Source organism: Electrophorus electricus, chromosome 19, assembly GCF_013358815.1.
Source record: "Electrophorus electricus isolate fEleEle1 chromosome 19, fEleEle1.pri, whole genome shotgun sequence".
NCBI classification, from domain to species: Eukaryota; Metazoa; Chordata; class Actinopteri; order Gymnotiformes; family Gymnotidae; genus Electrophorus; species Electrophorus electricus.
Window position 1 is genome coordinate 13177056 of NC_049553.1, and position 27683 is coordinate 13204738.

At 50.9% G+C, this 27683-nt stretch overlaps 1 protein-coding gene across 4 annotated transcripts in view; it reads left to right on the top strand.

Moving 5' to 3' along the window:
• Window positions 1–27683, top strand: part of LOC113585511 (zinc finger protein 521) — a 105092-nt gene that overhangs the window by 27940 nt on the left and 49469 nt on the right. For 3 of the 4 annotated variants that reach the window (XM_027023033.2, XM_027023034.2, XM_027023030.2), the window contains 2 exons: window positions 16530–20020; window positions 20249–20333. In XM_027023033.2, the coding sequence (XP_026878834.2) occupies window positions 16886–20020; window positions 20249–20333 (3220 nt within the window). In that variant the 5' untranslated portion in view covers window positions 16530–16885. The remainder of the gene's footprint in view (window positions 1–16529; window positions 20021–20248; window positions 20334–27683) is intronic. The other variant, XM_027023032.2, reaches the window with a different exon arrangement.

A 27683-nucleotide genomic window follows, 5' to 3' on the forward strand; every position in this document is an offset into this window, starting at 1 on the left:
CTTTGGATGCGTCCTGTGTTTTACTTTCCCGGTATCTTTCCTCCAAACTCTAAAGACTGCCGTAATTTTTTTTTTACCCTCCAAATATCAAAATACAAACCTTCTGTTTGATCCTAACGAAATCATGTTTAATTTAAAATTGTGTTCAGTAATCGCGTTTGTCTCCTTTGATAGAAACAAGCTCTAACAGGTGTCTCGCGCGCTTGCTACAGCCGACTGCCTTGCTTTGCTGCGCAGGCTTGAATTAATAAATAATCACACAAAGTGTGAAACATAATCAAACGCACGCCACGTAATTGCGAACCGCTATTAGCATATCAAATGCCAAAGAGCTTTTCAGGGGTACGCTGTTCTCTCAAGATAATGTTTGTGTGAAGAAGACAGCAGATTCATGAGTGTGCTCTCAACTGCAACACACACACACACACTCTCTCTCTCTCCACTCCTCGGTACAGAGGTCTCTGTTAATGCACACGTAGCTTTTAGCATAGGTGGCACCTTTTTCCATAGAGAGTGGTCTGGGGGATTTGTGATTTTGTCTGCACTAACGGACAGCGGTTAAATAATCAAATGAACGGTTTACACCCTGCTGTCTTTGACACTAAATTGCTGTCAAAACTACACAGCAGCCTTCTTTGGTTTGTTTTTTTAATGTTCTTATCAGAGTGATCCATAACGAGACTATGTAGAGACATTTTCACATGCGACCGTCCTGTATGAGTCGATGCAGTTTTGTGGAAGCCTTCAGACAAATGTCTGGCTGACGTGCAAACACGTCCTGCGCGACTCGCTCCATGAAATTAACCTGCATGGGACCAGTTCGGAGTTGTAGCATGTCCAGGTGATTCTCCCAGTGCTGAACCGAGGCTACAAGGTCTGCTATTTAAATGCACGGCGACCTCTCGCTACCACGGAAATGCTTTTACCGGTCTTTCCTCCCAACGTCCCGCCCGGAAAAAGGCCTTGGTTGCCGTGGCCCAAAGCGGCAGTGGTCCGACGTCAGCGTGGAAATATACCATGCGTCCGCTGCCCCCGCCCATCACCGCCAGCCCCATTTCCCTGAGTGCCACGCTGCCAAACTGGCCACCGGTGAGGAGCAGCAGGGAAGGGGGAGGTGTGGAAAGAGTGAGCACTGTGACTGGCTTATGGCTCCCCTGTGGCCCTCCCTCCCAGCCTGGGCTCTCAGGAAGAAGCCACGGCCAGCATGGGGGTGTGCGGAGGGGGTGCGAGGGGTTAGGTTGGGCGGAGGACGTCCTCGGCCCAGCAGAGGGGGTGGAGGGGCTTTAGCGGGAGCTCCGCACGGAGGTGAGACTAGTTTGAGAGCTTTTGTGGCTTGGCGAGCCTTCGAGCTGCCGTCAGGGGTGTATCGTCGGGAGTGTGGCCTCGGGGGTGCATGGGGGGGGGGATCTTGCCCCTCTCTGTTAATCGGGGTGACTTTTAACATGCGCAACTGTCAGACCCATTCATCTTCATAAGCAAATCTATTGACAAAGATTCTGGCTTTTGGTTTTTGAGGGAGTGCGAGCTGAACAAATAGCATTCCATGCAAAACCGGCGGGCAAATGTCAAACGGGACGGTCCCGGTACAGCCAGACTCACCGGTCCCCACTGCGCCAAATGACGAGAGAGGTCTTTGTTCGTTGGGGATCGTGGTCTAGTGTGTGTTGGGGGATCCTGGTCTAGTGTGTGTGTGTGTGTGTGTGTGTGTGTGTGTGTGTGTGTGGGATCCTGGTCTAGTGTGTGTGTGTGTGTGTGTGTGTGTGTGTGTGTGTGTGTGTGGGATCATGGTCTAGTGTGTGTGTGTGTGTGTGTGTGTGTGTGGGATCATGGTCTATGTGTGTGTGTGTGTGTGTGTGTGTGTGTGGGATCATGGTCTAGTGTGTGTGTGTGTGTGTGTGTGTGTGTGTGTGTGTGTGTGGGATCCTGGTCTAGTGAGTGTGTGTGTGTGTGTGGGATCATGGTCTAGTGTGTGTTCTCCACCAATCCGCCTGCGCCTTCCCACAAACACCTTTAGCGAAGATCATGAAAACATGGCAGAGTGGGTAGCCCTCTGCACAAACCCGCCAGCATCATTTCAGCGCTACAAAGCTTTGGGGAGAGAAGACTCTGGGCTAGCCAGGCTAGCACAATGACTAGGCACTTCACCAGAATGAGCCTTCTCCATTAAACTGTAGTTCAGATCATCTGACAAGATGCTTTACAGCTTAAAGTTACCAATAAAAGCTTCAGCCATTTTAATCCATGCTCTTTTCGCCGTGAAGTGCACGGATGCCGACGTGTAACTGTCGTACGGAACAATATCCTTTAAGTACAGAATTTCAACAGTTTATTTCATATATACACTGAAAGGCTACACTAAGAAATAAAATTCAAGGCTAGCTCAGCCTGTCAGTCTGTTTTTTTTTTCTGGGAACAAAAATCTTATTTTAAATAGAATTAGCATTTTTGTCCCTATTGGTCTGACATGATCAATAGGCTGCAGTGTGGGCAGTCTTTGGCTGTCCAAGCATGTGCTCTGAATTGCCTACTACATAGTACTCACATACTGATTGGGCCCTGAATCAGTATGCAGTATGCAAGCAAAATACATTTTTCCAGTATGCGTCCAGAGCTATATTCGCTGGGTACTGCATTCCGTCACGCGACGGTGGGAAAGCTATCCCAAGTGGGCGGAGCCTTCATACATTCATGTGACCTCGTAGTATGGTTTCCGCTTGTCACATACTGGATACTATAGTGCATACTACAACTGGGACCAGTATCCAGTATACTGTATTCTGTGCAGTATACAGGTAGAGCCCATTTAACATTTTTTTAGGAGCGCAACCTTATTTCAATTCCTGAAACCCTCTTTGCCAAAACTAGTCTGTTACCTTAATTGTTTTGATTATCCTCTGACACAACAAAGTTATGATGTCTAAAATATGTTTTAGTAGTTTGTAGACGGCCAAGGTGGGTGCAAAATCTCCCCCACCTGCTTCAGCTATTTGAAGAGGAATTATGAGAGACAACCCCCGGGGTTAGAGAGCGAGAGAGCGAGAGAGAGAGCGAGCGAGAGCGAGAGAGCGAGAGAGAGAGAGGGAGAGTGAGGCAGAGGCAGGCATCTAATGTAGGATTTGCAGGGTAATGTAATTTATTTCACACCTCAGCGTACCACTCTTCCAGTCCTGTGAATGTGCAGGATAAGTGATGGACATCAGTACGCAAAACCTGGACGTTCACTAATCTCCACTGGGGCTTTCGGCAGGCCGTGCAAAAACGCTCCGTACTTCACAGATGCTCTCAGCCCGAGTGCTAAGCTCACTGAAGGCAGCCGAGGCTTTGTTGTTTGCTGTTTGATGGCCAGTTCAAAAAAGGTCACCGGTGATGAAATGTGTCGTAGTACAATGCGGTCAGGGCAAGCCGCGAGGCTAATGATTTGGCTATTTTTGGGCGCTGATACCTGGAGCTGGCCCGGGTGAAGGCTCGATGCCGTGCGGCTCTCGGCCGCAGCTGGGGGGACCGGGGAGGCGTGTGCCTCCCGGACACTGGCGAGCACGTTGTCATTCATGCTCTGTAATGGAGGATAAAGGAAGCTAAGAGAGAGCACACCTGAGTCCCTCAGAGCTAGAGCAGCTCACTCAGGCTGCCGATGGCCAGGGGTCATCTGCACTCAAGAACACACTGTTTATGCCCTTGGCTCGCTCTCTCTCTCTCTCTCTCTCTCTCTCTATGTGTGTGTCTCTCACATGCATGGTTTGTTTTATGTGCAATCCTATATATTCCGCCGGGCTCCGGAGGACAGGCCGGTACCGTGGACGTCCATTCTGTCGAACAGCACCGGTGCTCCCCGGAGGCGGGGCAGGGCAGGGCAGGGCGGGGAGGCGCGCTGGCCTGTGTGCGCAGCCCTGGGCTGTCCACGTACGGAGCCATGCTCTCTGAACACGCAGATCACAGTTTGAGAGTCAGCGGGAGAGGTCGGAGCTTGCTTTACAGACGTCCGCCCTGTTGCGCGTCGGCCGAGCAGGCGTCAGCTCCGACGCGGTGGCCCAGGCCGGCAGGTCGGTCTGTTTTCGGCGACTCCAGGTGCCACCTGCCCATACTGGCCATGTTTGGGAGTGTAAGGAGATCAGGGTACCAGAACGCTGGAGGACATACCTCTGGAGGACATATCTCTGGCAGGCTGTCTGGTTGTGTGCTGTTTCGTTCAGTAAGTGCTGTTTGTACATAAAAGCAATCATTAGAAGGAGATGCTTGATGTATCTGCCTACCTGTTTGACCCCTCTCTCTCTTTCTCACACACACACGTATATGAAACTTCACCATTGAAATGAACAGATGTGTCTGACTCAGATCTTTTTGATCTTTCCATTTGAGCACAAGCCTTTTATTCTTCCTAACACAGGCAGCCATTTTTTTTTCAGTTGAGACTTTCATTTTTAATTTCCTCATAGCCAGTATTTGTTGTTCTGTCTCCTTCCACATCACACGCTGCTGTATTTCTTCCGCAGATGTCTTCTTATCAGTACCCATACTGTATTTCCCTCCTCCTCTTCTCTTCTCCTCTCTCTCTCTCTCTCTCTCTCTCTCTCTCTCTCTCTCTCAGTATTCTGTTCTCGTCTTGTGTGGAGTGATTTTGCCCAGACACGTCTGGCTCTAGGTAAAGTGCTGTCCCCAGAGACTGTGCTCCGCACTCCCCGGGTCGCAGCCACCATGAATACATTACCATCCCCCATTTCCATTCCGTTGCCACGGCAGCAATTTCCGGGCCGGCAGGCGATTAAGACGTCCGTCGGCCGTGCCGCCTTCTCTCTGGCTCGGTGGAGCTGGTGGCCCTTCCCTGGGCCCGCCGCTGCCTGCCATCTCGCTAAGGGAGGGAGCGCGGTGCTTTTAACAGCGATTTAAAACAGCGGCGTGCGCTGCGAACGCTCTCGGCCTCGGATGCGTTCTCTGCCCGGCCGGGCCGCTCACGTGCTCTGCTCCCCTCACAAAAGCAGCGAGCTTGTTTACTGTCTCCTTTTCATTGTTTCCTACTCTTTTTCCAGCTCCCCCGCCCACCCCCGTTTTTTTTGGCCGAGGGTTGATGTATAAAACATGGCGTCTCAGGTAGAGGATGTTGGGTAGGGTGCCATGTCCCCCTAAATGGCCAGCCCTGTGCATGCGCCTAACACTTCACTGAGCAATCTGTCAACATGTCAGCAACACATGTTTTGTAAAAAGCCTCCAGTGGGAGCCAGGGGAAAAAGACTGCTCCTGCCAGACCAGAGAGAGGAAATGCTTCTCGCTTTCTCTCTCTCTCTTTCTCTCTCTCTCTCATGCACTCTCTTCAGTGCAGTGGATTTTCTGTTGCTAGTGTGTGTGTTCCCTCGAGGATGCTCCCTCCTCCCCTGTACTTCAGAAATTTGAACTGGGGGACCCCCAGGGAGTTTCTTCTCCTCCTTCTTCTTCTTCTTCTTCTCTCTTTTTTTCCTCTCTCTCTCCTCTCTCTCTCTCTCTCCCTCCCTCACTCTCTCTCTCTCTCTCTCTCTCTCTCTCTCTCTCTCCCCTCTGCACCAAGTGCCTGAAATTGTGGAGGTATATTGTAGCCCGGTCCCTGAGCGATCTTTTCTAATACCTGAGTTTCTGGAGAAGCTGGAAATTACCGGCAGGCACCTCCAGGGACTCCTTTATCCACACCAGGAAGGGAGCCCAACTCAGCAGGGAGGTTGCTTAATGCATGGCTGAAATAAAAGAATTTCTGAGTGACGGGGGCCATGGTGCTTGTTGTCACGCTCCCCCGCTACGTCCCACCCCCTCCCACCACGTCTCAGGCTTGCCTCCGCACTCTCTCCCCCAGGCTCGGGTAGCTTAGCTTTCTCATATGTGAGTGGGGATCGTTCACTTGCAGGGCTCTCTCCTTTAATAAAGGTTCAGTGGGCGCAGGCAGGCAGCTAGACAAATACCCTCGTGTGCTCCCTTTTGTCTCAGCAACACCTTTTTGTTATGTTCTTGCAAATTTGATTTCTCCTCCACTCTCTCTCTTTTTCTCTCTCTCTCTCTCTCTCTCTCTCTAGCCAGCTTCCCCCCCCCCCCACCTGACCAGGCTTCTATTCATTTTTGTCTGTCTTTTTCTACATCCTCTTTAGATTTTCCCTCTATGTTCACTCTTTCATTCGCTCATTCCCACCCAGACTTTGCCACACTCGATTCTTCTCCTGTATTTGGAAGTCTGCCTGTGGTTTGTCTCCGCGCCGCCATTGTGCGCCTCGCCCGCCGCTCGTCCTGCACTCTGCCCTGGTTGCAGCTGTGCCTCCCGTACGTGGTGAGAGACTGTGGCCCTCTGCCGGCCTGGGCTCTGCGCTGCTGCGTCAGGGCTGGCGTTCACACCTGCACCTGCACTCGCTACGCTGGCTGCGGTTTCGGAGATTTGGAGCTGTTGTTTAACTCTTGTTCTGGACTCTGACGATGTTGAGTCAAATTCGCTTTAGAAACTTCACGCGTGACTTCATTTTTTTTCCACTTTGCATTTCTACCAGTAGTTCTGTCTGAAATGCACATGCAGGGGGTGGAACTTTATAATGACTGACACTTCTGTGACCGCATGCAGTGTGAACGTGTTCCTGTCATGGTGCTGTCTCACTGAACCTACTCCCACACTCCTCCTTAGTGGATATATAGTGTTTCTCATATAGTGTTTCTTTATCACTCCAACAAACAAACAAACAAACAAACAAGCGTGCCAAACAAAGGAAGGCGGAGCTTACCGTGGTTCGGGCCTGCTTCGGCTCCCTGCTCCTCTCTGCTGTGGGCGAGTAACTCTCGAGTATTCCCGTCCGGAATGGGGATGCCTCGCCTGTTGTCAGGCGGAAAACGAGGCGATCAGCAGCGCGGCTGCCAGGGTGACGTGCGGAGGGTTCGGGATGGGCGAGGGACTGGAAAGGAGTGGGTGTCTACGGGAAATTAATGAAACCCCCAAGAATCGAGGTTATCTGGGGCCTAGAGGAAGTGTGCGCTGGGGCCTCAGATGCATCCTAAGAATGTAACCCCCGCTACCGGCCTGGCGTGCACTGAGCGGTCTGCTGTCTTCTAGACATCCTGCCAGACGCAAACCAAATCCTAACGCCACTTGAGATCCGGCTCGCGACCTGGTTCGGCCCGTCTTCGTGGAGACGTGCGACCGCAAATTTGTCCTCGAGGAACGCAGTTGATGTTCGCAGTAACTCCTCGTTAGGCAGGCGGCTTCTGAATTTACGAATCTCAAAGTTTTCAAGGCTCTGAATTTTTCTGATTTGAACTTCCTTCCCAGCACCTGGAAGGTGGAACGTTCCGGTCACCGCAGGAGCACTGATGTCATCCTGCATCGCCTTCAGAGCTCTTGTACGTAGCTGCCTGGCTTTCCCACCGTTGCACTCCCAAACTAAAGATGACCGTTTTGGGAACTTGACATGGATTTATGCGCATGGCCCATGCGCGCAACTGTCGGATCAAAATGTGACTGGTGTTTATCCGTGCAAGCTCAACAAAGTTCAACCAAATTCCAACGTCCAAATCTGACGAAACTTCTCGGATGGCTTGTGCTGATTGTGTCTATAGATTAACTCTGTGGAAGGTTGAGTCTGCAACTCCTGCCTTTAATCCAGGTGCTGGTTTCCTCTGTCGGAGTGCGTTTATTCAGGTCTCCGGTGCTAAAAGATGGTTTTTACACCTTGTCTGATGCTGGGATACTTGCAGATTATGTTCAGGCATGTAATGTGAGAACACTTGTGGTTGTTTTGTGTCTTCATAGCTGCGCCTCAGCCAGGAATTCATTTTTTTATTTTTTTTTATTTCAGGCAGACATTTAAAAAAAAAAAAAGAGTCTTGACGTGCCATCAGTAAGATGTAAAATAATCATTAGAGCGTGGCAGTAATTGTGTCTGGGGGGGCGGCAGATCAGACGAGGTAAAACCCAAGCCCACCAGCGCTGATTCATTCTCCCATCGATCCCACCTTTCCATCTGTCCTTTCTCTTCCTCTCGCTGCTCACACCCTCTCTAGGATTGAGGGATGGGGAGAGAGGGGGGCACTGGAGGATAGATGAAGATGTTGATTCATCTGGAGTGTATTAGCATGATGAGGGCTCTGAGCAGGAGGAGGAGAGCGGCAGAGGGCTGTGGACATCAGACCCTTATTTAGATCAGACACCTACACACACCAGACCCTTATTTAGATCAGACCCTAACACACATCAGACCCTTATTTAGATCAGACCCCCCCACACACCAGACCCATATTTAGATCAGACCCTAACACACATCAGACCCTTATTTAGATCAGACCCTAACACACACCAGACCCTTGTTTAAATCAGACTCCTACACACATCAGACCCTTATTTAAATCAGACCCCTACACACCAGACCCTTATTTAAATCAGACCCCTACACACACCAGACCCTTGTTTAAATCAGACCCCTACACACATCAGACCCTTATTTAAATCAAACCCCTACACACATCAGACCCTTATTTAGATCAGACCCTAACACACATCAGACCCTTATTTAGATCAGACCCTTATTTAAATCAGACCCTAACACACATCAGACCCTTATTTAAATCAGACCCTAACACACATCAGACCCTTATTTAAATCAAACCCCTACATACATCAGACCCTTATTTAAATCAGACCCCTAAACACATCAGACCCTTATTTAAATCAGACCCCTATACACATCAGACCCTTATTTAAATCAGACCCTAACACACATCAGACCCTTATTTAAATCAGACCCCTACACACACAGACCCTTATTTAAATCAGACCCTAACACACACCAGACCCTTGTTCAAATCAGACTCCTACACACATCAGACCCTTATTTAAATCAGACCCTAACACACACCAGACCCTTGTTCAAATCAGACTCCTACACACATCAGACCCTTATTTAAATCAGACCCTAACACACACCAGACCCTTGTTTAAATCAGACTCCTACACACATCAGACCCTTATTTAAATCAAACCCCTACATACATCAGACCCTTATTTAAATCAGACCCTAACACACATCAGACCCTTATTTAAATCAGACCCCTACACACACAGACCCTTATTTAAATCAGACCCTAACACACACCAGACCCTTGTTCAAATCAGACTCCTACACACATCAGACCCTTATTTAAATCAGACCCTAACACACACCAGACCCTTGTTCAAATCAGACTCCTACACACATCAGACCCTTATTTAAATCAGACCCTAACACACACCAGACCCTTGTTTAAATCAGACTCCTACACACATCAGACCCTTATTTAAATCAAACCCCTACATACATCAGACCCTTATTTAAATCAGACCCCCACACACATCAGACCCTTATTTAAATCAGACCCTTGTTTAAAGACCCTTATACCAAACAACAGACCCTTACAAATGCTACATCCTTACAGGTGTGAGACACTTACAGACGCTGGTGACTTTGGGATCCTGGACAGGGCGTGTGTGTGTGTGTGTGTGTGTGTGTGTGTGTGTGTGTGTGAGAGAGAGAGAGAGAGAGAGTGGGTGGGTTTGGAAGGGGATGTTGAGGCTAATTATTAATGAATGCAGTTTTTGTTCAACCTTGGCACAGTGTCAGCTCATCCTCCTGCTCAGGGGGTGGAAATCTTGACATTTAAGACAGGGATGCATGAACCGTCCTGCTCCTGCCTGGGCCGACGCTCCTCCGGACTCCCTCGTCCCTCTTCCTCCTCTTCCTCGCCTGCTTCTCGTTTTGCTTGCATGCTCTCACACTCCTGTCGGCCCATCCGCCCCACGCCTCTTGCGGTTTTGACTAGCTACCAAACCCGGAGCGGGAGGGTTTTAATCAGCCGAGGGGCGACGGGTCGGCCTCCTCTGCAGAATTCTAATTCCTCGGGTTGTAGGCCTTGCTTAGATCGCCCCTCCCCGGAGTCTCGGGCAGGCATGGGGTGAGAAGGAAACTCCACCTCACTGCCATGGCTGCAGTTTTGAGTGTTAACTTACTGGATGCCGCTGATGAGGCCCTGGACTTGCTGAAACGTCTATTCAGGTTCTGTTTCTCTCTGTTTCTCACCTTAATCTACACTGCTACCTTACACCAGTAAGGGAGAAACTAGGTGCCTCCTTTTTTAAAATTGGACTACATGTTGAAGTCTCATTCTGTGCTTTTGTAAACTGTGCCACTGAATCGGAATTCAGCCTGGGTCGCACACCGTGTGCAAGTGTGTTGCATGAATCCGACATCACCTCGCCGGTGTGTCACGTCGGCCTGCCTGTGCTGTGGGCGAGTCAGACAGATAAAGTGGCACGGGCCATCGCGCCATCGCCGTTGGTGTGTCCATCTGTTTTAGTTTTTTTTCTGCTTCTCTGCTCACCCCCATCCCCAAACCTCACCCACCTCTTCCGTGGTAGAGCCCAACCTGTCCCCGGGCCCACGGTGTCGGGCCGATCTCCTGCCCCGCTGGGCCCGGGGTGCTGGCGCAGTGAAGCGAGTGCCGTCCGTCCGGCCCCGTGCTGGGCCGTGCTGGGGGACAGATTGTCCTCCCCTCCTCCGGCCGGCCGCGGGGGACGGCGGTCTGGCCAAGGCCCCGGGTGGAGCTGCCTTCCTGTTTGCTCGCACGCTCTTACGCGACCTGGTCAGCTGCCTTTCCCCTGCCTCGGACCTGCCCAAGGACAAGAAACTCCAGAAAAAAACAACCTCACACAGCCGGCGTGTTCCTGATCACAGGCAGGCTTCCTCAACTGCACTGCTGTCCTCAAATGTAATCTTTGTTCCTAAATAACACAAAATGGCTGACACTTTTCTTTTCTGCAACTGCTGGCTTAAAAAAAAATGAAGCACTCTTCTCTTTAAATGGCAACAGTGTCACTTGTCAGGGTTAAAATAGAACCCCCCCCCCCCATCTTTTTGATCCATGTGGTTGCTCTGGAATGTGAGTGTTCCATTCGGCACGAGGCCCCGGACGTGCTCTGGAGTTCTTCATCTTAGGCGGCTGGGTTTTTCCCCAGGTCCCCTCTGCTGGAGGAAGCGGGGGGCTCCGGGATGAGGGACTGGCCTACTTTTCCTGCCCCTGCGCTATCATTTTTCTTTGCTCTTTTCCTACGCCGGCCGCCGGTGTTCCGCGAATCCCGGGACTTTGACCGAGTGCCTCTGTCCAGGCTTGAGGACGCGGCTAAATGTGGACAAAGTAGTTGATGCTCTGGCGAACCGAAGATCCAGCGTTCCAGCGTGTCGTACGGTGGATGGGGCGTCTCCGCAGTGCCGGGCGTGTCTTTGTCGGCAAGAGAGAGCGCCGTCGGCAACAATGCCGAAAAACAAATCGGACTGTACATTTGTGCTTGGACGCGGGCCATCACAGCACAAGCAATGCTATTGTGCTTGTTGTCGCCATAGCACCCATGAAGCACATAATGGACATATAATGGACACACTCACACACACACGGATACACACTCTCCTTCTTGCGAGTGACATGCTAGATCAAATTGATCTATAGCAGGGAGTGAGCAGGGCCCTGACATTTCTCAGTGGTGTGTAAAGAAGCATATAGTATTTGCTTAGGAAGAGGGAAAGAGAGAGAGAGAGAGAGAGAGAGGGAGAGAGAGAGAGCAAGCGAGCAGGAGAGAGATTGAGCATGCCTGACATAATGACATAAAGTAGTAGTTCGGCCTTGTGTCGGTCTGGTGTCATTTGTAGCTTTACAAGAGTGGAACACAAATGTGAGACGGGAATGACGTCCAGGTTAATACAGCACGGACATTGCAAAGGAAAATGGCCAAAGCACAGAATTCCAGCCTGGGAATTCTAGTATTTTACTACTCCACTTCCACTTCTGATCCATAAATAATGCAACGCAGCAATCCCAGTTTGTGCTCGGCCATTTGCGTTTCTCCCCTCTGCAAATGAACTTTTGGTTTCAGGCAAAGCACTGTTTACTGTGCTATACGACAGAAACCAGGACGCTCTGTTGATCCGAACAAAGCTTGCTCTCTCTGCATTGTAACGTGCAGTGAACCTATTACCACCATGGCTTAGTGCCGTTTGGCCCCTGCTGGTGTTCTGGCGTTGGGGCCCAGAGGCCTTGTCTTGTCCACAGCCTCAGATCTTATCTGTGCTTCCTCTGTCTCTGTTCATTAGACGCTAAGTGGTTGTGTCACATACAGCAACGCGCACGTCGTCTTGTTGTTCAGACGCTGCGCTGGCTTTGTGGAGTCGCCCCAGCCGTCCCTGGGGAAGTGACGGACTCCATTTTATTTCTACGTCTGTGAAGACTCCCTGTATGCTTCCCTCACAGAGCAAGGCAGAGGGGTCAGAGTGTTGTATCAGACACGCTGACAGCTGTTTTGAAATGAATGAACCCATGCACACTCACATGCTCATGTGCATGCGTATAGACACGCACGCACGCACACACACACACACACGCGCACTGATGCACGCTGGCTTATCTCTGCAGTGGCTATGGTTCATTATATTCACGGAGCAATAAGAAGACCTCACCGCACAGAAGTGGAGCCCTAGACTTAAGCGCCCCACATTCTGACCCCACTACCTCGTTTAAAGAAAGGCCCCACATTCTGACCCCACTGTCTAGTTTAAAGAAGGGCCCCACATTCTGGCGCCACTACCTCGTTTAAAGAAGGGCCCCACATTCTGACCCCACTACCTCGTTTAAAGAAGGGCCCCACATTCTGACCCCACTACCTCGTTTAAAGAAGGGCCCCACATTCTGACCCCACTACCTCGTTTAAAGAAGGGTCCCACATTCTGACCCCACTACCTCGTTTAAAGAACGGCCCCACATTCTGACCCCACTACCTCGTTTGGCCACAGAACCCACACAGGTTCTTTTCCCACAGTGACGGTGCCTTCTCCCACTGCCGTGTTCCATTGAGAAGCCCGTGGCGGAGGCTACAGGAGCTCGAGGAACATCAGCAGACACGAAGCTGCGGTGGAGGGACGCTACTCTTCTCCAGCGTGGTGTGGTCTGGGAGTGTCTGTTGGCGCCCCGCGCACGCCGTTCGCCAGTGTAATGAGCCCACCTGCTTTAGGAAGAGAGGAACCTAATTAGCCGGATTGGGTGTCGTGGAACACGTCTGCAGACACAGCCGACGGTTGCTCGGGTCAAGGGCCCATGTAGTGCTCGAGAAGAACTAATGAGGTTCTACACGGTCGTTGTTAAGGAGATGAAAGTTGCGGGAGAAGCCGAGGCGCATCCATTACCTCCAGGACTCGTGAGCTTGTATCACGGTGCTTTGGTTAACTATAGGCAGGGAGATTCAGGGCTGCCTCTCCTAGCTTCAGCAACGTAGCGTCGAGCGAGCCAGCCGCGAGTCTGGATGAGGAACCACGGCTGCTTCAAAATTGTTTGTTCTTATTGCAGTACAGCTTCATGTATTACTGTAGCCTGCAGTAATGAGGAAAGGAAAGACATATAGGTGAATTAGAACACACGCAAATACACACACACACGCACACTGCCAATTAAGGTGTCATTTTTCACAGCACACAGGTGTTCTGGATATGTCTCTCCCACCTGCTCTTTCACATTCTTCCAGCCGCAATCACAGACCAGGAATTAGAAGAGGGTGTTGGCTGAAGTGTGTGGCAATTAATGAACGACAGCCCTCATTAGTTCTCACAGACCGCCCTGACACCTTGTTCTCCCCGTGACTCTTCTCCACGTCTTCCTCCGGCTCTCCTTCCATTCCATGTGCGTTCAGCGATCTGTGCAGCTCCTTCCATACACAGAGCATCTGCAGACGTCATGTACCATCATGAGTTTCTGTATGTTGGTTATTATAAACTACGCACTATACGTCCACATTTTTCACAATATTTGACACATGCAGATTTTATAATACGTATGCTATTTCATTTAAACATGAAGCATCTTTTATCTCAGGATGCTTATTTAAATCCGAAAAGCCCATGCTAGTGCTACACCACACACAATTTTTTAAAAAGTTTTCCGTGACATGTGATCCGTGCATGCGTACGGTCTCCAGCGATGAGAAAACACTGCAGCAACATCAGGGTCCTAATGCTCAGTGTGTTCAGGCTTCTCGGACACGCATAGTAAGCGGTCGGCCTTTCTCAGAGTCTGTTTACACGTCTCATCATTATCAGCCAAACGTATGAGACTGTTGCACACACATTCGCATGCTTCCCAAGTTCTCCGCTACCAATAAATATGCCAAAACAGATGTCAAACGGCCATCCAGCTGTCTCTGCACGGAACAGAACAAATGTGTTGTTTTGCTAGACCGCCCTGTATGCCAAAAATGTTTTATTTATTTATTTTTAAATTAAAATGCAAGGGGAAAAAGTTAGTGGTGGAGGGAGGCGAAGGACCTACATCATGAAGCAGCGTCAGGGACTAAGATGGAGGTCTTCCGCCCGGACTGAGCCAGGCGGTTGGCCACGGGAACTGTTCAGGAAGGCTTTGGCAGGTCCACAAAGCCAGTCCTTCAGCTCCAGGGCGGAGGGCTGCAGCTGCCTGTATCCCCTTTGGCAGGCGCCCTCAGCCCTGGGGGGTGGGGTGAAGAGGGAGACACTGGAAAAGAGGGAGCACAATTTTATTTACTCAGGCAGTCCAGCGGCCGGGCATTTCTCGTCAGGGTGAAGGAAGGAGGGGGAAAAAACCCCACCATGAAGCCAGCAAGAGTTAGAGAGCAGGGAAGGGAGAGAGGGAGGAAAACAACTCCTCTCTTTTCCTCTTGGCTCTTCGGAGGCTGCCCTCACACTCTTTGGTCGGTGTTCACACACTCATCTGGGGGCGGGTTTGCTTCCTGACCAGCAGGGTGGGCAAAAGGAAGACGTGTGCTGACTGAACTCTCTCTCTCTCTCTCTCTCTCTCTCCTTCCTCGAGTGCCTTTCAGCTGCTATTGTTCAGAAACGCGTTCATAATCATCTGCAACTAACCTTCTGTAGTTCAAAGGTCGCTCTGATGGGTACAGTTTGGTAGAAGATATACAGATATGTAGTGTGTGCTAATACACGCATTATGCATTTATGAAGCCCGTCAACGTTTTTTAATAAAATTCTCTGTATAGCGAGATATACCTTCAGTCTGAGGTTAGTTCCGTTTTCAATTTTTTTTCTCTTTTTTTCCGCGTTCAGGTGCTTTTTTTTAAATAACCATATTTAAAAAACATTCTCCTATTGAAAGAAACCGTATATTACTTAGCCAGTCATACTTAAAAAAAAAAAACCAGGAAAATGTGTCCGAATGTGTTTCTTGGGTAAGATTGTGTGAAGCTGGCGCACAGCCCAGGGTGGGAGGTTTCCGTCAGGAGGACTGTGCAAGGCTAACCCGTGAATGTGCCTCTTTCAGCAGTTTGAGGAACAGGGGGTTGACCTGTGACCTCATCTGTTTCCTGAAGATATGCTTTTGTGGGTTAAAGGTTCAACAAGGGCATGTTATCCTGACAGAAGGCAGAGGACTGTGTTTTTTTTTTTTTTTAAAACACACACACAGTCTACGGGGCTGAAGAGATGAAGGCCCGGCGAGGAGGCGAGGGCCGTATCCAGAGAGGAGCGTTATGCCTTCCCGTAGATGACTCATAATTCTTGGCCGTTTCCCCTTGCTTTCCTCCCGGCTGTTTTTTTTTTTTTTTTTTCCCCTGGTCAGTGCGATTACACTTTTATTTAAACACGGAAGTTCACAGAGCTTAGGGTTAGCCCGAAGGAAGATATGGACTCTCACCTTTCAGAGCATGGCAAGAGTCAGCAGGATGGTTCATTGGCACAGAACCTTTCTGGTCAATAAGACAAACATCGCTGGAGGTTCAGGTTCTTTGCGGTTCACATCTAAAATAAGTACTACAGTGGTATTTACACATAGCTTACAAAGAGTTGGAGAACTGAAAATGTTTCGTGGCAGTAGCTGTGGAATATTAGGAGGTAAACTGCCTTGCCGGTTCGCGGGGCGGAGCGGAGCGGTCCTTTTCTGTAGCGTCCCGAGCAAGACATGGAAATAAGAGCTCTTAAGCTTAATGTCACGAGAAGCCATGGGACCTGCCACGTTGCCAGCCGTTCTCACTGTAGCCTGAAGGCCTGATGTAAGTACGGCTCACTGCTGATGGCGAGCAGCCGCGCAAATGTGCCTGCAAATCAGAAATATTCGAAAAAGAAATCCGGGGATCGTTCTGAGACCTCTCATTTACAAGAACAACTCGGCGCCGTGGTTCCAGAGTAAGTGAAAGCGCGGTAATTTAGCGAACGCCACACGTCCGTCTGATGCAGCCCCTGCCCTACCGCCCCATTCTGCTGCTGGATGGAAATGTCAGAAATTGCTTTTTATGTCTCAGTGGGTTTCGTCATTAGACGGCCACATACAAGGTTAATTTCCTCCCCTCTTTTTAATTATGAAATCTACTTTGTCATTCTAACTCAGTATCCACTTTTTATCCTCTTTGACTTTTTTCTGTTGTTCTCTGCACACTGCATGCTAATAGACAGGCAAACACGCCGTTTGTATTAATGCTCCAAGTGTTTAGACTTTATTTTTTGGCTGTATTTGAAACAAAAAGTGCTCCGTTTTGTCTCCGCACGCAGATGGTGCTGATCTAGAAGATGACCCTTCTTGCTCTTGGCCTGCCTCTTCGCCGTCCAGCAAAGACCAGACGTCCCCGGCCCACGGCGACGACTACGATTTCGGCGAGGACGAAGGCGGCGCCGGCCTGCCCTACCCCTGCCAGTTCTGCGACAAGTCCTTCAGCCGCCTGAGCTTCTTGAAGCGCCACGAGCAGAGCCACGGCGACAAGCTGCCTTTCAGCTGCACCTTCTGCAGCCGCCTGTTCAAGCACAAGCGCAGCCGCGACCGCCACGTCAAGCTCCACACCGGCGACAAGAAGTACCACTGTGGCGAGTGCGACTCGGCTTTCTCTCGCAGCGACCACCTGAAGATCCACATGAAGACGCACGCTGCCAACAAGCCCCACAAGTGCCCCGTGTGCCGCCGGGGCTTCCTGTCCTCCAGCTCCCTCCACGGCCACATGCAGGTGCATGAGCGAGGGAGAGACGGGCAGGGCGCTGCGCTCTCGCGCGAGGAGGAGTGGAAGCTGAAGGAGACGCGCAAGTGCAGCCGCTGCGAGGAGGGGTTTGACGTGCCCGAGGAGCTGCAGAAGCACATCGCCGAGTGCCACCCCGAGTGCTCGCCCCCCGAGGAAGGGAGCCTGGGGCCTGCGCTACAGTGCATCTATTGCCATGAGCCGTTTAGCGACGAGGGCACTCTGCTCAGCCACATCGACCAGGCACACGGTCGAGACCGGAAGGGCCACACGTGCGCTGTGTGCTCGGAACACTTCCCCACTGCGGAAGACCTGTATGCGCACATGGACGTTCACCAGCTCCCGGAGTCTAGCCACCACAGCAACAGTCCCTCTCTGTTGACGGTGGGTTATACGTCGGTTTCGAGCACCACCCCGGACTCGAACCTTTCCGTTGACAGCTCCAGCATGGCGGACACTGCCCCCAGTGTGCCCAAGACCCGAGGAAGAAGAAAGCGCACCGCCCAGAATGCCACAGATGTTTGCGGACGACCCGCCAAACAGCCCAAAATAGCGTACAGCTGCATCTACTGCAACAAACAAGTATTCTCCAGTCTTGCTGTGCTTCAGATCCACTTAAAGACCATGCATGTGGACAAACCAGAGCAGGCCCATACCTGCCAGTTCTGCTTGGAAGTCCTTCCGTCTCTGTTCAACTTAAATGAGCATCTGAAACAGGTCCACAATGCCGAAGATCCTTCTGCCCTCCTTGCAAGCCTGTCTGATGCCCTGCTGCAGTGCAACTTTTGTCCAGAGATGCTGGGAGACCTCAATGCCCTGCAGGAACACATCCGCTGTTCGCATGGCTTTCCCAGTCCAGTGGCCAAGGAGAGCAATGCCTTCTTTTGCCCCCAGTGCTTCATGGGATTTCTTACCGAGGCCACTCTAGAAGAACATGTTCGACAAACCCACTGTGATTCCAGCAGCTTGCGCTTTGACTCCCCTCTGGCAGTCACTCCCAAAGATCCTATTGTGGAGGTCTATTCCTGCTCCTACTGCACCAACTCTCCCATCTTCAACAGTGTCCTGAAGCTTAACAAGCACATCAAGGAGAACCACAAGAACATACCACTGGCGCTGAACTACATCAACAACGGAAGACGAACCCACAGAGCCCTCAGCCCTTCATCCCCTGTATCCGTGGAGCAGGCTGCTCTTCTCAAACAGGGTGGCACTTCTTCCCGCTCTGCAAGCGAATTCATCTGTAACCAGTGTGGTGCTAAGTACACCAGCCTCGACCTCTTCCAGACCCACCTGAAGACTCATCTCGACGGTGTGCTGCCACAGCTCACCTGTCCACAGTGCAACAAAGACTTTCCCAACCAGGAGGCTCTGCTGAAGCACGTGACTATCCACTTCACCGTCACGTCCACTTACTACATCTGCGAGAGCTGTGACAAGCAGTTTACTTCAGTCGATGACCTGCAGAAGCACCTCCTCGACATGCACACCTTCGTGTTCTTTCGTTGCACCCTCTGCCAGGAGGTATTCGACTCGAAAGTGTCGACTCAGCTCCATCTTGCAGTCAAGCACAGCAACGAGAAGAAGGTCTACCGCTGCACGTCGTGTAACTGGGATTTCAGACACGAGACGGATCTTCAGCTGCACGTCAAGCACAGCCATCTGGAGAACCAGGGCAGAGCGCACCGCTGTATCTTTTGCGGCGAGTCCTTCGGCACGGAGGTGGAGCTGCAGTGCCACATCACCACACATAGCAAGAAGTACAACTGTCGCTTCTGCAGCAAGGCTTTCCATGCCATTATCCTGCTTGAACGGCACCTACGTGAGAAGCATTGCGTATTTGAGGGCAAGGCCCAGAACTGCGGGACCAACGGTTCTACGAGCGGTGGTGGAGACCCGGTTGCCAAAGACGACACGGACCTGCAAGGTGTCCTCACCAACAGCCATGGAGGAACCGGCACAGGCGAGTCACACAACAGTCACGACGGCAGTGAGGAGGATGTCGATTCCTCCGAGGTCATGTACAGCTGTGATATCTGTGGGGCGTCCTACACCATGGAGTCCCTCCTGACCAATCACCAGCTCCGCGACCATAACATTCGCCCAGGAGAGAGTGCCATGCACAAGAAGAAGGCAGAGATGATCAAGGGGAGCCACAAGTGCAACGTTTGCTCTAGAACCTTCTTCTCGGAGGCGGGACTCCGGGAGCATATGCAGACCCATCTGGGACCTGTCAAGCACTACATGTGTCCCATTTGCGGAGAACGCTTCCCCTCTCTGCTCACTCTGACCGAGCACAAGGTCACTCACAGTAAGAGCCTAGACACGGGCAGCTGCCGAATCTGCAAGCTACCCCTGCAGAGCGAGGAGGACTTCTTGGAGCATTGTCAGATGCATCCGGATCTGCGCAACTCTCTGACTGGCTTTCGCTGTGTAGTCTGCATGCAGACTGTTACCTCCACCTTAGAGCTCAAGATCCATGGCACCTTCCATATGCAGAAGACGGGATCCGTGTCCACAAATCACCCGAGCGGGCGCTCCGCTGTGGTGCATCACCTGCACCACCAGAGCCAGAAGTTCTTCAAGTGTGCTTCATGTCTCAAGGAGTTTCGCTCCAAGCAGGACTTGGTGAAGCTCGACATCAATGGCCTGCCGTACGGCCTGTGTGCTTCTTGTGTAAGCGCTGCAGGCAGCAAGAGCTCCAGCCCGGCGCTCAACGGTGGAAAGCAGCAGCAACAGCAGGGGGTCCAAACACCAGTAGTGTCTGTTGCTGGGTGGAGCCAAGGGGAGAGTCTTAGCCCTGGTGGCGTGAAAGGAAAGGGCACCTCCTATTCCACGTCGTCCTCTTCGTCCACATCATCCACTGCCACCAAGACGCGTTGCTCCAGCTGCAACGTGAAGTTTGAGTCTGAGGCAGAGTTACAGACGCATCTACAGACGGTGCACAGGGACCCGGCGGGAGAAGGCTGTGGAGTTCCACTGCGGACCCCTCAAGGATCCCCTATGCCAAAAGTGAGCCCTTCACAGAGTGAAGAGGTAGGATGAGCACATATTATGTTTGTGTGCTTGTTCAGTATGCACGTTTAATCGAGAAATACAGTCAGAAAAGGCCCGTGGTCGTAAACCGGAAATGTATCGCTGTGAAGGAAATGAAATATGAAACCTGATATGATATCATATAAGATAAGACTTTATCACTCTGAAGAGAAATTAAAGTGTATGTCGGCCCACTTTTTCTATTCACTCTGTCTCCTTTCTCTCCAGAAGAAAACATACCAGTGCATCAAGTGTCAGATGGTCTTCCACAGTGAATGGGACATCCAGGTGCATGTGGCCAACCATATGCTTGGTAAGCTTCCACATTCTCTTCTATGCCTCCTTCAGAATTGTACCTGCCATACTCGTATTCATTATGATGTATGATTTTACAACTTGTTGCATCAGTTTGGTTAAACAGAAGTTTGCTCATTGTTTATTTGTAGATTTACAATTGATGCACTGCTTGTACTATGGAAGCACATTATGTTTGCTGTACCTGTGTGACAGAAGGCTATAGGCTGCAGTCACCATCCACTGTGGCCCAAACCTAAGATGATTGTGCGGTTTTATAAGGAATTGCACTAAAACATGTTCCTTTTAAGAGTGTATTAAGAGTTTCTTTTGTAGTAACTCTCTGTACAAGAGACTTGAGATTAAGTATGAGGCAGAATGGTACCACGTGACCCAAAGATGCAGGAGAAAAAGGGAAAAAATGAGACTGTGGATAGTGATGATGTGATACTTAGGAGAGAGGATCTTATTAATCTGATGAATTTTAGGAGGGAATGTTCTGGGTTGAAGGTGGCCTTCAAGTTTTGGAAGACCTCAGTAAGCAGAAGCTTAAATGGTTGTTCCACTGTGAGCAGGCTGTGGAACAGACACTTCACTGGGAGTTGGCGTGCTTAAATTAACTGAAAGATATGTGAGATCGTTAACACTAACAGATTTGAAGTGTGAAAACTTGTGTAAATTTGTGTAAATCCAGGTGTACCGCGGTATAACTTGGTAATAGTCCCGAGTTCAGTATCAAGAATAGGTGCAGTAGAACATCACCATAGTCAGATGCTGTGGCCATGGCCGATGGAAGAAAGGACATGGGTAGTGTCTACGCTTGTGAGTCATCGAGCCAGGAGGCACTAAGGGAGGGGCTGAGGGTTAGTGCATTTGGAGAACTGTGTCAATTCTGATATTGAGGCTCGTTTTCAAGGGCCAGTGAGTTTGACCTGGAAATTGGCCTCAAGCAGGTGAAATCATGCTGAAAGGTGACAGAGATCAGGTGCAACACAGAGAAATGTATAGGATAATTAGGGCTGAGTAATATAACATATGTTAATCTATTGCATTATTGACCTTTGCACTAAGTATTGCAAACAGCAGCACTAAAATGTTCCGAGTAGCAACAAGGCTATTTAGTGAGTGAACAGGCAATCAAAATGCAAGCATAATGTGCCGAGATTTCTGATGAGCCAAAGGAATTTGGCAGTTTGTTGTTTGCATATATTTTTTTATCCATGATTTATCTGTGCAGCAGTCATACATTAATCAGTTTTTACAGTGTCTCCGTAAAATCCTGGGTGCAAATTCATAGCGTATACATACCGTGTATGGGAGTATTATAATCATATCATTCTATGTAATAATTTTTTGAAAAATTTGTAATGCATATCACCATGTCAGTTTCAACACGTTTTCTGACTCTGAGTATTCAAACACATTCGCGGTGTGATGTGTTTGTATTTATGGGAGTATTGAAAAGGAAGATGTAAAGCTCCCACAGACATGCTTGTCCTCACTGGTGGTCCACGGCTGTCTGACTTCAGCTCTTGCCCAACCTTAATTCTTTAATTTATTCGGTTTGTTTGGTGCATATTTCATTACTCTCAATTATCTGGCATGTTCTTTGGGAAAAGCACCCTGCAGGTTGGAACAGTGTCAGCTGTAATTCCAGGGTGTGGTTGTGGACTATGCCTGGTGCATTCCCGAACATGGTGGATCAGGCACTTAGTCACCTATACAAAAATTCTCTGCATTTTTCTGGTGCTCTTTTGGTGGCGAGTTCCTTGAGAACGAAAGGTCTGCGTGACTTGCAGAGCACGGCACACGCACACGTGTGACTACTTAGATCGGCCAGCGGCGGTGGAGTTTGCATACGTGTAGATTTGACCCGTCTGTGACCACTGTTTCGGCGGCGTTTTGGAAAGCGGATTCGGTCCGCGTCCATCCCACACGGCTGGCCGCAGTTCGAAATGGCTGAGAATCCGCGTCCAACTGGCACGGGCCTAATGCGGCCCTGATGCTCCGGCCTCTGCCATAGTCTCCCTCCGACAGTTTGGAGGGAGGGTGGAGGGAGGGTGGTGTTGGGAGGAGGTAAATCTGGACTGGACCATAATTACCTCAAAGCCAGCATGTGCCAGAAGAGCAGAAAGAGAGAAAGGGTGGGTGGGGGGCGGAGCAAAGGCCTCATTTGGAAAAGGCTCTAAATGCTTTTTCCCTTGAAAAAAGGGGACACTTTCTCCTTTTAATGGCCATCTGCACAGGAGAGGCGAAACAGGAGGCCGAGGGTCATCTCCGCTCAGCTGTCGCCGTTATTAGCGTAGGTAATGGAGCAGGCGCCTGGCTCTTTGGGGTGCTGTTCCCAGCTCCGCACTCTCTGCTTTATGGCTGTTGATTCGCTGCGATTACTCTATATATAGAGGAGGTGATGCCACATAAAGATGGCAAGGAAGGGAATCGAAAGGACGTAGGCTAATCGGGGAGGCGGCCGGCGAGTTGGCGTACGCGGGGAGGCGCAGCGGGTTGTGGTGGGGTGCGGGTGCACCCGGCTCCCCGGCCGCCCTGCGACCTGCCACCGGTGCTGTCGTCTGCGGACGCCGGGCCGCGGGGAGGCGGCGGAACCCACCAGCAAGCGGGCGGGTCTGCGCAGGGAACCACGCAGGCTAAGCAGGTTGGCAGCAAGGAGCATGGTGAATGTCGCAGGGATGCGGGGGGGTGAGCCCTTGCTCTGTGCAGGTAGCCCTCCCCCACATGCCTGGGGAATGCAGCCTGTGGTGCACGAGGTCCAGATGGATCCATCCACATTTGCTGTACAGCTGGTCGCTCTGATCAGGGACTCGATGTGATACTCCTATCGAGCTGTAAAAAAAAAAAGTCATTGCCGCCGACCAAGGAGCAATTTTGAAGCAGGCCAGAAGACAGCTGGCCTCTCTTTGGTTTGGAGTTAGTTGGCATGGCCCACTCACACGACCAGAGGCATCTGATTTGTCAGTGGAGAGGAGGAGAGCACAGGAGAAGGGGGCGGGATTTATGCCTCTCTGAGCGGCTGCGGTTGTTGCCATTTTCTTCCTGGTTCGTTGATGATGTTTCTGAAGGACTTGGCCGGTCTGGCAGGCGTGCTTTAGCTCAGCTTCCTGCCCTTACCAATGGTTTTGAGAGTTTGTGTTGTCTAGGATCACAGGGCACCAAAGCTAAAACCTTATTTTTTCCAGATACAATGCACAAAGCAAATTCAGATAATGGTTAGCCCATCAACAGCTTGTATGTATATGAGAACACAAAAATCTTGTTATGGCCCCTGTTTATTAATGTTGGAATGACATTTTGAAATTTAGCAATATGCATTTCATGTAATCATTAAATCTGTAAAATGTACTACTGAGCTTTAGCCGGTAAAAATGTTGGGAAAGCATGATAAGAGGGTGCCGGAAGAATCCACTACGCTTCAGCGAGTGAGGGCAACCTTTCTTCACTTTCTGAAGACAAATGTGAAGGTCCTTTGCTGACAGATAAGCTGCTAAGATTCGAACAGCACGAAAGCACTCCAGAATCCCCCCAATTCTTTGGCAACAGCGTGAACTTTGACCCTGGAAGCTTCACGGGAGCCTGTTTCTTCTTTTGGTCCTCCCACTGTGACCAAAACTCTCACTTACTCCTCAGCTGCCCTGATGCAAGGTTTTTGGGCACAAGAAATGGGTCTAATCCCCCCCCCCCCATCTCCCCTTATCCTCCAAAACTTCATCTTTTTTCCCCCTCGACTGTCCTCTTTTTCCCTTCCAAATGACGCGTGCCAAGGCGGTAGGTGACGTTCTGAAGGACGGCCTGAACCGCGCAAACCGAGCGCTCTGGGAAAAAAAGCGCCGATATGGAGGGTCACCTTTTCAGTTTCCTTTTTCCCCCTGTTCTCTTCAGCGTGGGGGCGGGCGGGGTGCAGTGGCGATCACCCAAGCTGAGTGCATGCCCAGTCTTCTGTCCGAGAGAGAGAGAGAGAGAGAGAGAGAGAGAGAGAGAGCCAGCGGCCTGGCCGGCCAGGCGGGTGGTAGTGAACATGGTGGTAGGAGGCCGTGGAGGGGTTACAGGGCAGAGAGAGGCACACATTTGCTGTACAGCTGGCCTCTCTGTGTGAAGCAGAACTGTGGGCTGTTACCGGGCGAGGAGGCGGATGGCGGGAGCAGAGAGAGGAGCGGTGCGGAGGAGAGATTCCGCTGTTTCCTGCTCCCGCCTTGTGTTTTGAACCTAATTTGGTTCTTTGTGCAGCCTGCCGTGCTCCGCCTCCCTGCCCGCGGCGTGCCGTACATCTGCACCGCACGCCTGCCGGAGATTTTAGCAACAATAAAAACCCTACAGCCGTGATTTGTCCCGGGCGCTCGAGACCGCAAATTAGCCGTGACGCCGCGTTGTCCGAACGTCCCGGGGGGCAGGCGGCGTTGAGTGATGATGGGGTGACTATGCGTGGCTGGGGTGTGTGTGATGGGACTATGAGGAGGGGAAAAAACAACCAACCGCCAACACATTGTCGTGAGGTTTGGGTGGCCTGCTCCGTACCAGAAGGAAGAGATGAATGGGATACAGACAAGCTGTTATTTTTGTGTGCGGGGGTTCAGGTTTCCCTGTTTCTCCAACACCCACAAATTGGGGGCACAGCAGTGCCGGGAGACGCAAATGGGAGAGTGGGATGGAGATTTGGGATGAGGAGCATTAAACACAGTCATGTGGATCCTGCATGAGTGGGAGGGAGAGACAGAGAGGGGGAGAGAGAGAGAGGGAGAGAGAGAGGGAGAGAAAGAGAGGGAGAAGGCATCAAAGAGGAAGGTGTGTGTAATTGCTTATTAACGGAGGCACACTCCACTGCACAGAGGTGACTGCACTAACGAATAGAGAGGTGTTATTAATCACCAATTAATAAAAGTGGGCTGGGGTGGGAGGGTGGGGAGGTTCGTTCTGCACTACCCCGTGACCTGTGCCGGATGCTCTCAGACATTCAGACAAATTCTTTATTTCATATCCTGTAGACTGATCATATCTGACTGCACACCCGTCTCACTTTTTATTTCACTTTCTTCCTTGTTCAGTATCTATCCATCCATCCATCCATCCCTTTCTCTGTTCATGTGTACGTTGCTCTCCATTAAGAAACTCAGCATACTGCTTCAGCTATGCGGAAAACCACAGAACAAGCATTCTTGATAGAATTTGCCGGTGAATTAGTGATTATGTACCTCAGTCACATCACAAATGGCCAGCCGAGGAGCTCAGGTGTGTCCTCTACTCCGGGTGATGGCTTCCAAGCAGGAGGTGGTCTATCTCCTCCCCCTCGAATTTGAACGAACTGGTTCAAATTGAAATTGCCTTGGCAGAAATAGTAGAGAGGAGGCTGGAGCTAAACTCTGATCAGACTGACTAGGGCTTAACTCTGATCAGAGGGGTAGGGCTCAACTCTAATCAGACAGGCTAGAGCTTAACTCTGATCAGAGGGGTAGGGCTCAACTCTAATCAGACAGGCTAGAGCTTAACTGATCAGACTGACTAGGGCTTAACTCTGATCAGAGGGGTAGGGCTCAACTCTAATCAGACAGGCTAGAGCTTAACTCTGATCAGACTGACTAGGGCTTAACTCTGATCAGACGGGCTAGGGCTTAACTCACTAAATTTTAAGTCTGATCAGACTGGCACGCCCTGTGTAGCTTCTTCACTGAGTTTGGTTGTTATTTGCGTTCGATCTTCTGTTCCCTTGTGTACAGGGGAAGCGTCAATCCTGAAATCACTCGAGTGCATTCACTTATCGTACAAAAGGCAAGTGTTTGACAAGAACAGCACTGCTATTGTATCTGCTTGGGTTGCAGGGTAATGTACGATATCGTATCATTACTTTGTTTTTGTCAGTTTGCATAAGTCAGGTTGTACATGCCGGAATATGATCTGTTTCAGCTCATGGTGTGTAATATGCTAATGAAAGAGTAAGAGCGTGACAGAGATGTTTAATGTGCATTTACTGCGTGTGTGTGTGGTTGTGTGTTGCACAGGTATGAATATTTGGGTTTGTTTACTGTATGCTTGTGTTTTGCATGTGTCTGTCTTTGGGTGCTCCTCTTCCTAGCATTAGTCTTTAGTAGTAACGCGGGCGGAGCGGGTGGCGCAGGCGGAGCGGCTGTGTGCCAGGCTTGTCTGGCCGTGGCTGGCCGAAGCAAGGTCAACAGCACAGGAGAGGTGCAGTTACTGTAGCCGCCGCTCCTGCAGCCGAGAGAGGAGAGGGCCAGCCATCTGTCTGCTTCTGCCTGCCATACCCGCAGAGCACGCACACACACACGCACACGCGCACGCACACACACACACACGCGCACACACACGCGCACGCACACACACACACGCACACACACACACGCACACGCACACGCACACACACGCACACGCGCGCACACATACACACACACACGCGCGCGCACACGCACACGCACGCGCACACACACACACACACGTGCACACACACACACGCGCGCGCGCGCACACATACACACCCACACGCACACGCGCGCGCACACACACGCGCACACACACACACGCACACGCGCACACACGCACACGCGCACACACACGCACACGCGCGCGCGCACACACACACGCGCACACACACACGCACACACGCGCACACACACACACACGCGCGCGCACACACATACGCACACGCGCGCGCGCACACACACACGCACACACACGCACACACACACGTGCACACGCGCGCGCGCACACACATACACGCACACACACACGTGCACACACACACACACACACGCGCGCGCACACACACGCACACACACACGCGCGCGCGCGCACACATACACACACGTACACACACATGCACACACACGCACGCACACACGCGCACACACACACATACACACACACACACGTGCACACACGCGCGCACACACATACATACACACACACACACATACACACACACACACATACACACACGCGCACGCACAGACACACACACGCGTGCACACACATACACACGCACGCACACACACACACACTCACACACACATGCACGCACATGCACCTGCACACACATACACACGCGTGCACGCACAGACACACACGCGCGCGCGCGCACACACACGCGTGCGCTCACATGCACACATACACATGCGTGCACGCACAGACACACACACACACGCACACACATACACACGCGCGCGCACAGACACACACGCGTGCGCAAACACACATAGACTCACACACACACGCATGTTCACACACACATTCTCATATAACATACACTTGACACAGAGATGCAGACATTCAAGACACTTGATATGATCACATATGCTCACACACATTCTATGTGACTGTGTCTCACAGTCCAGATAAGGATATACACGTA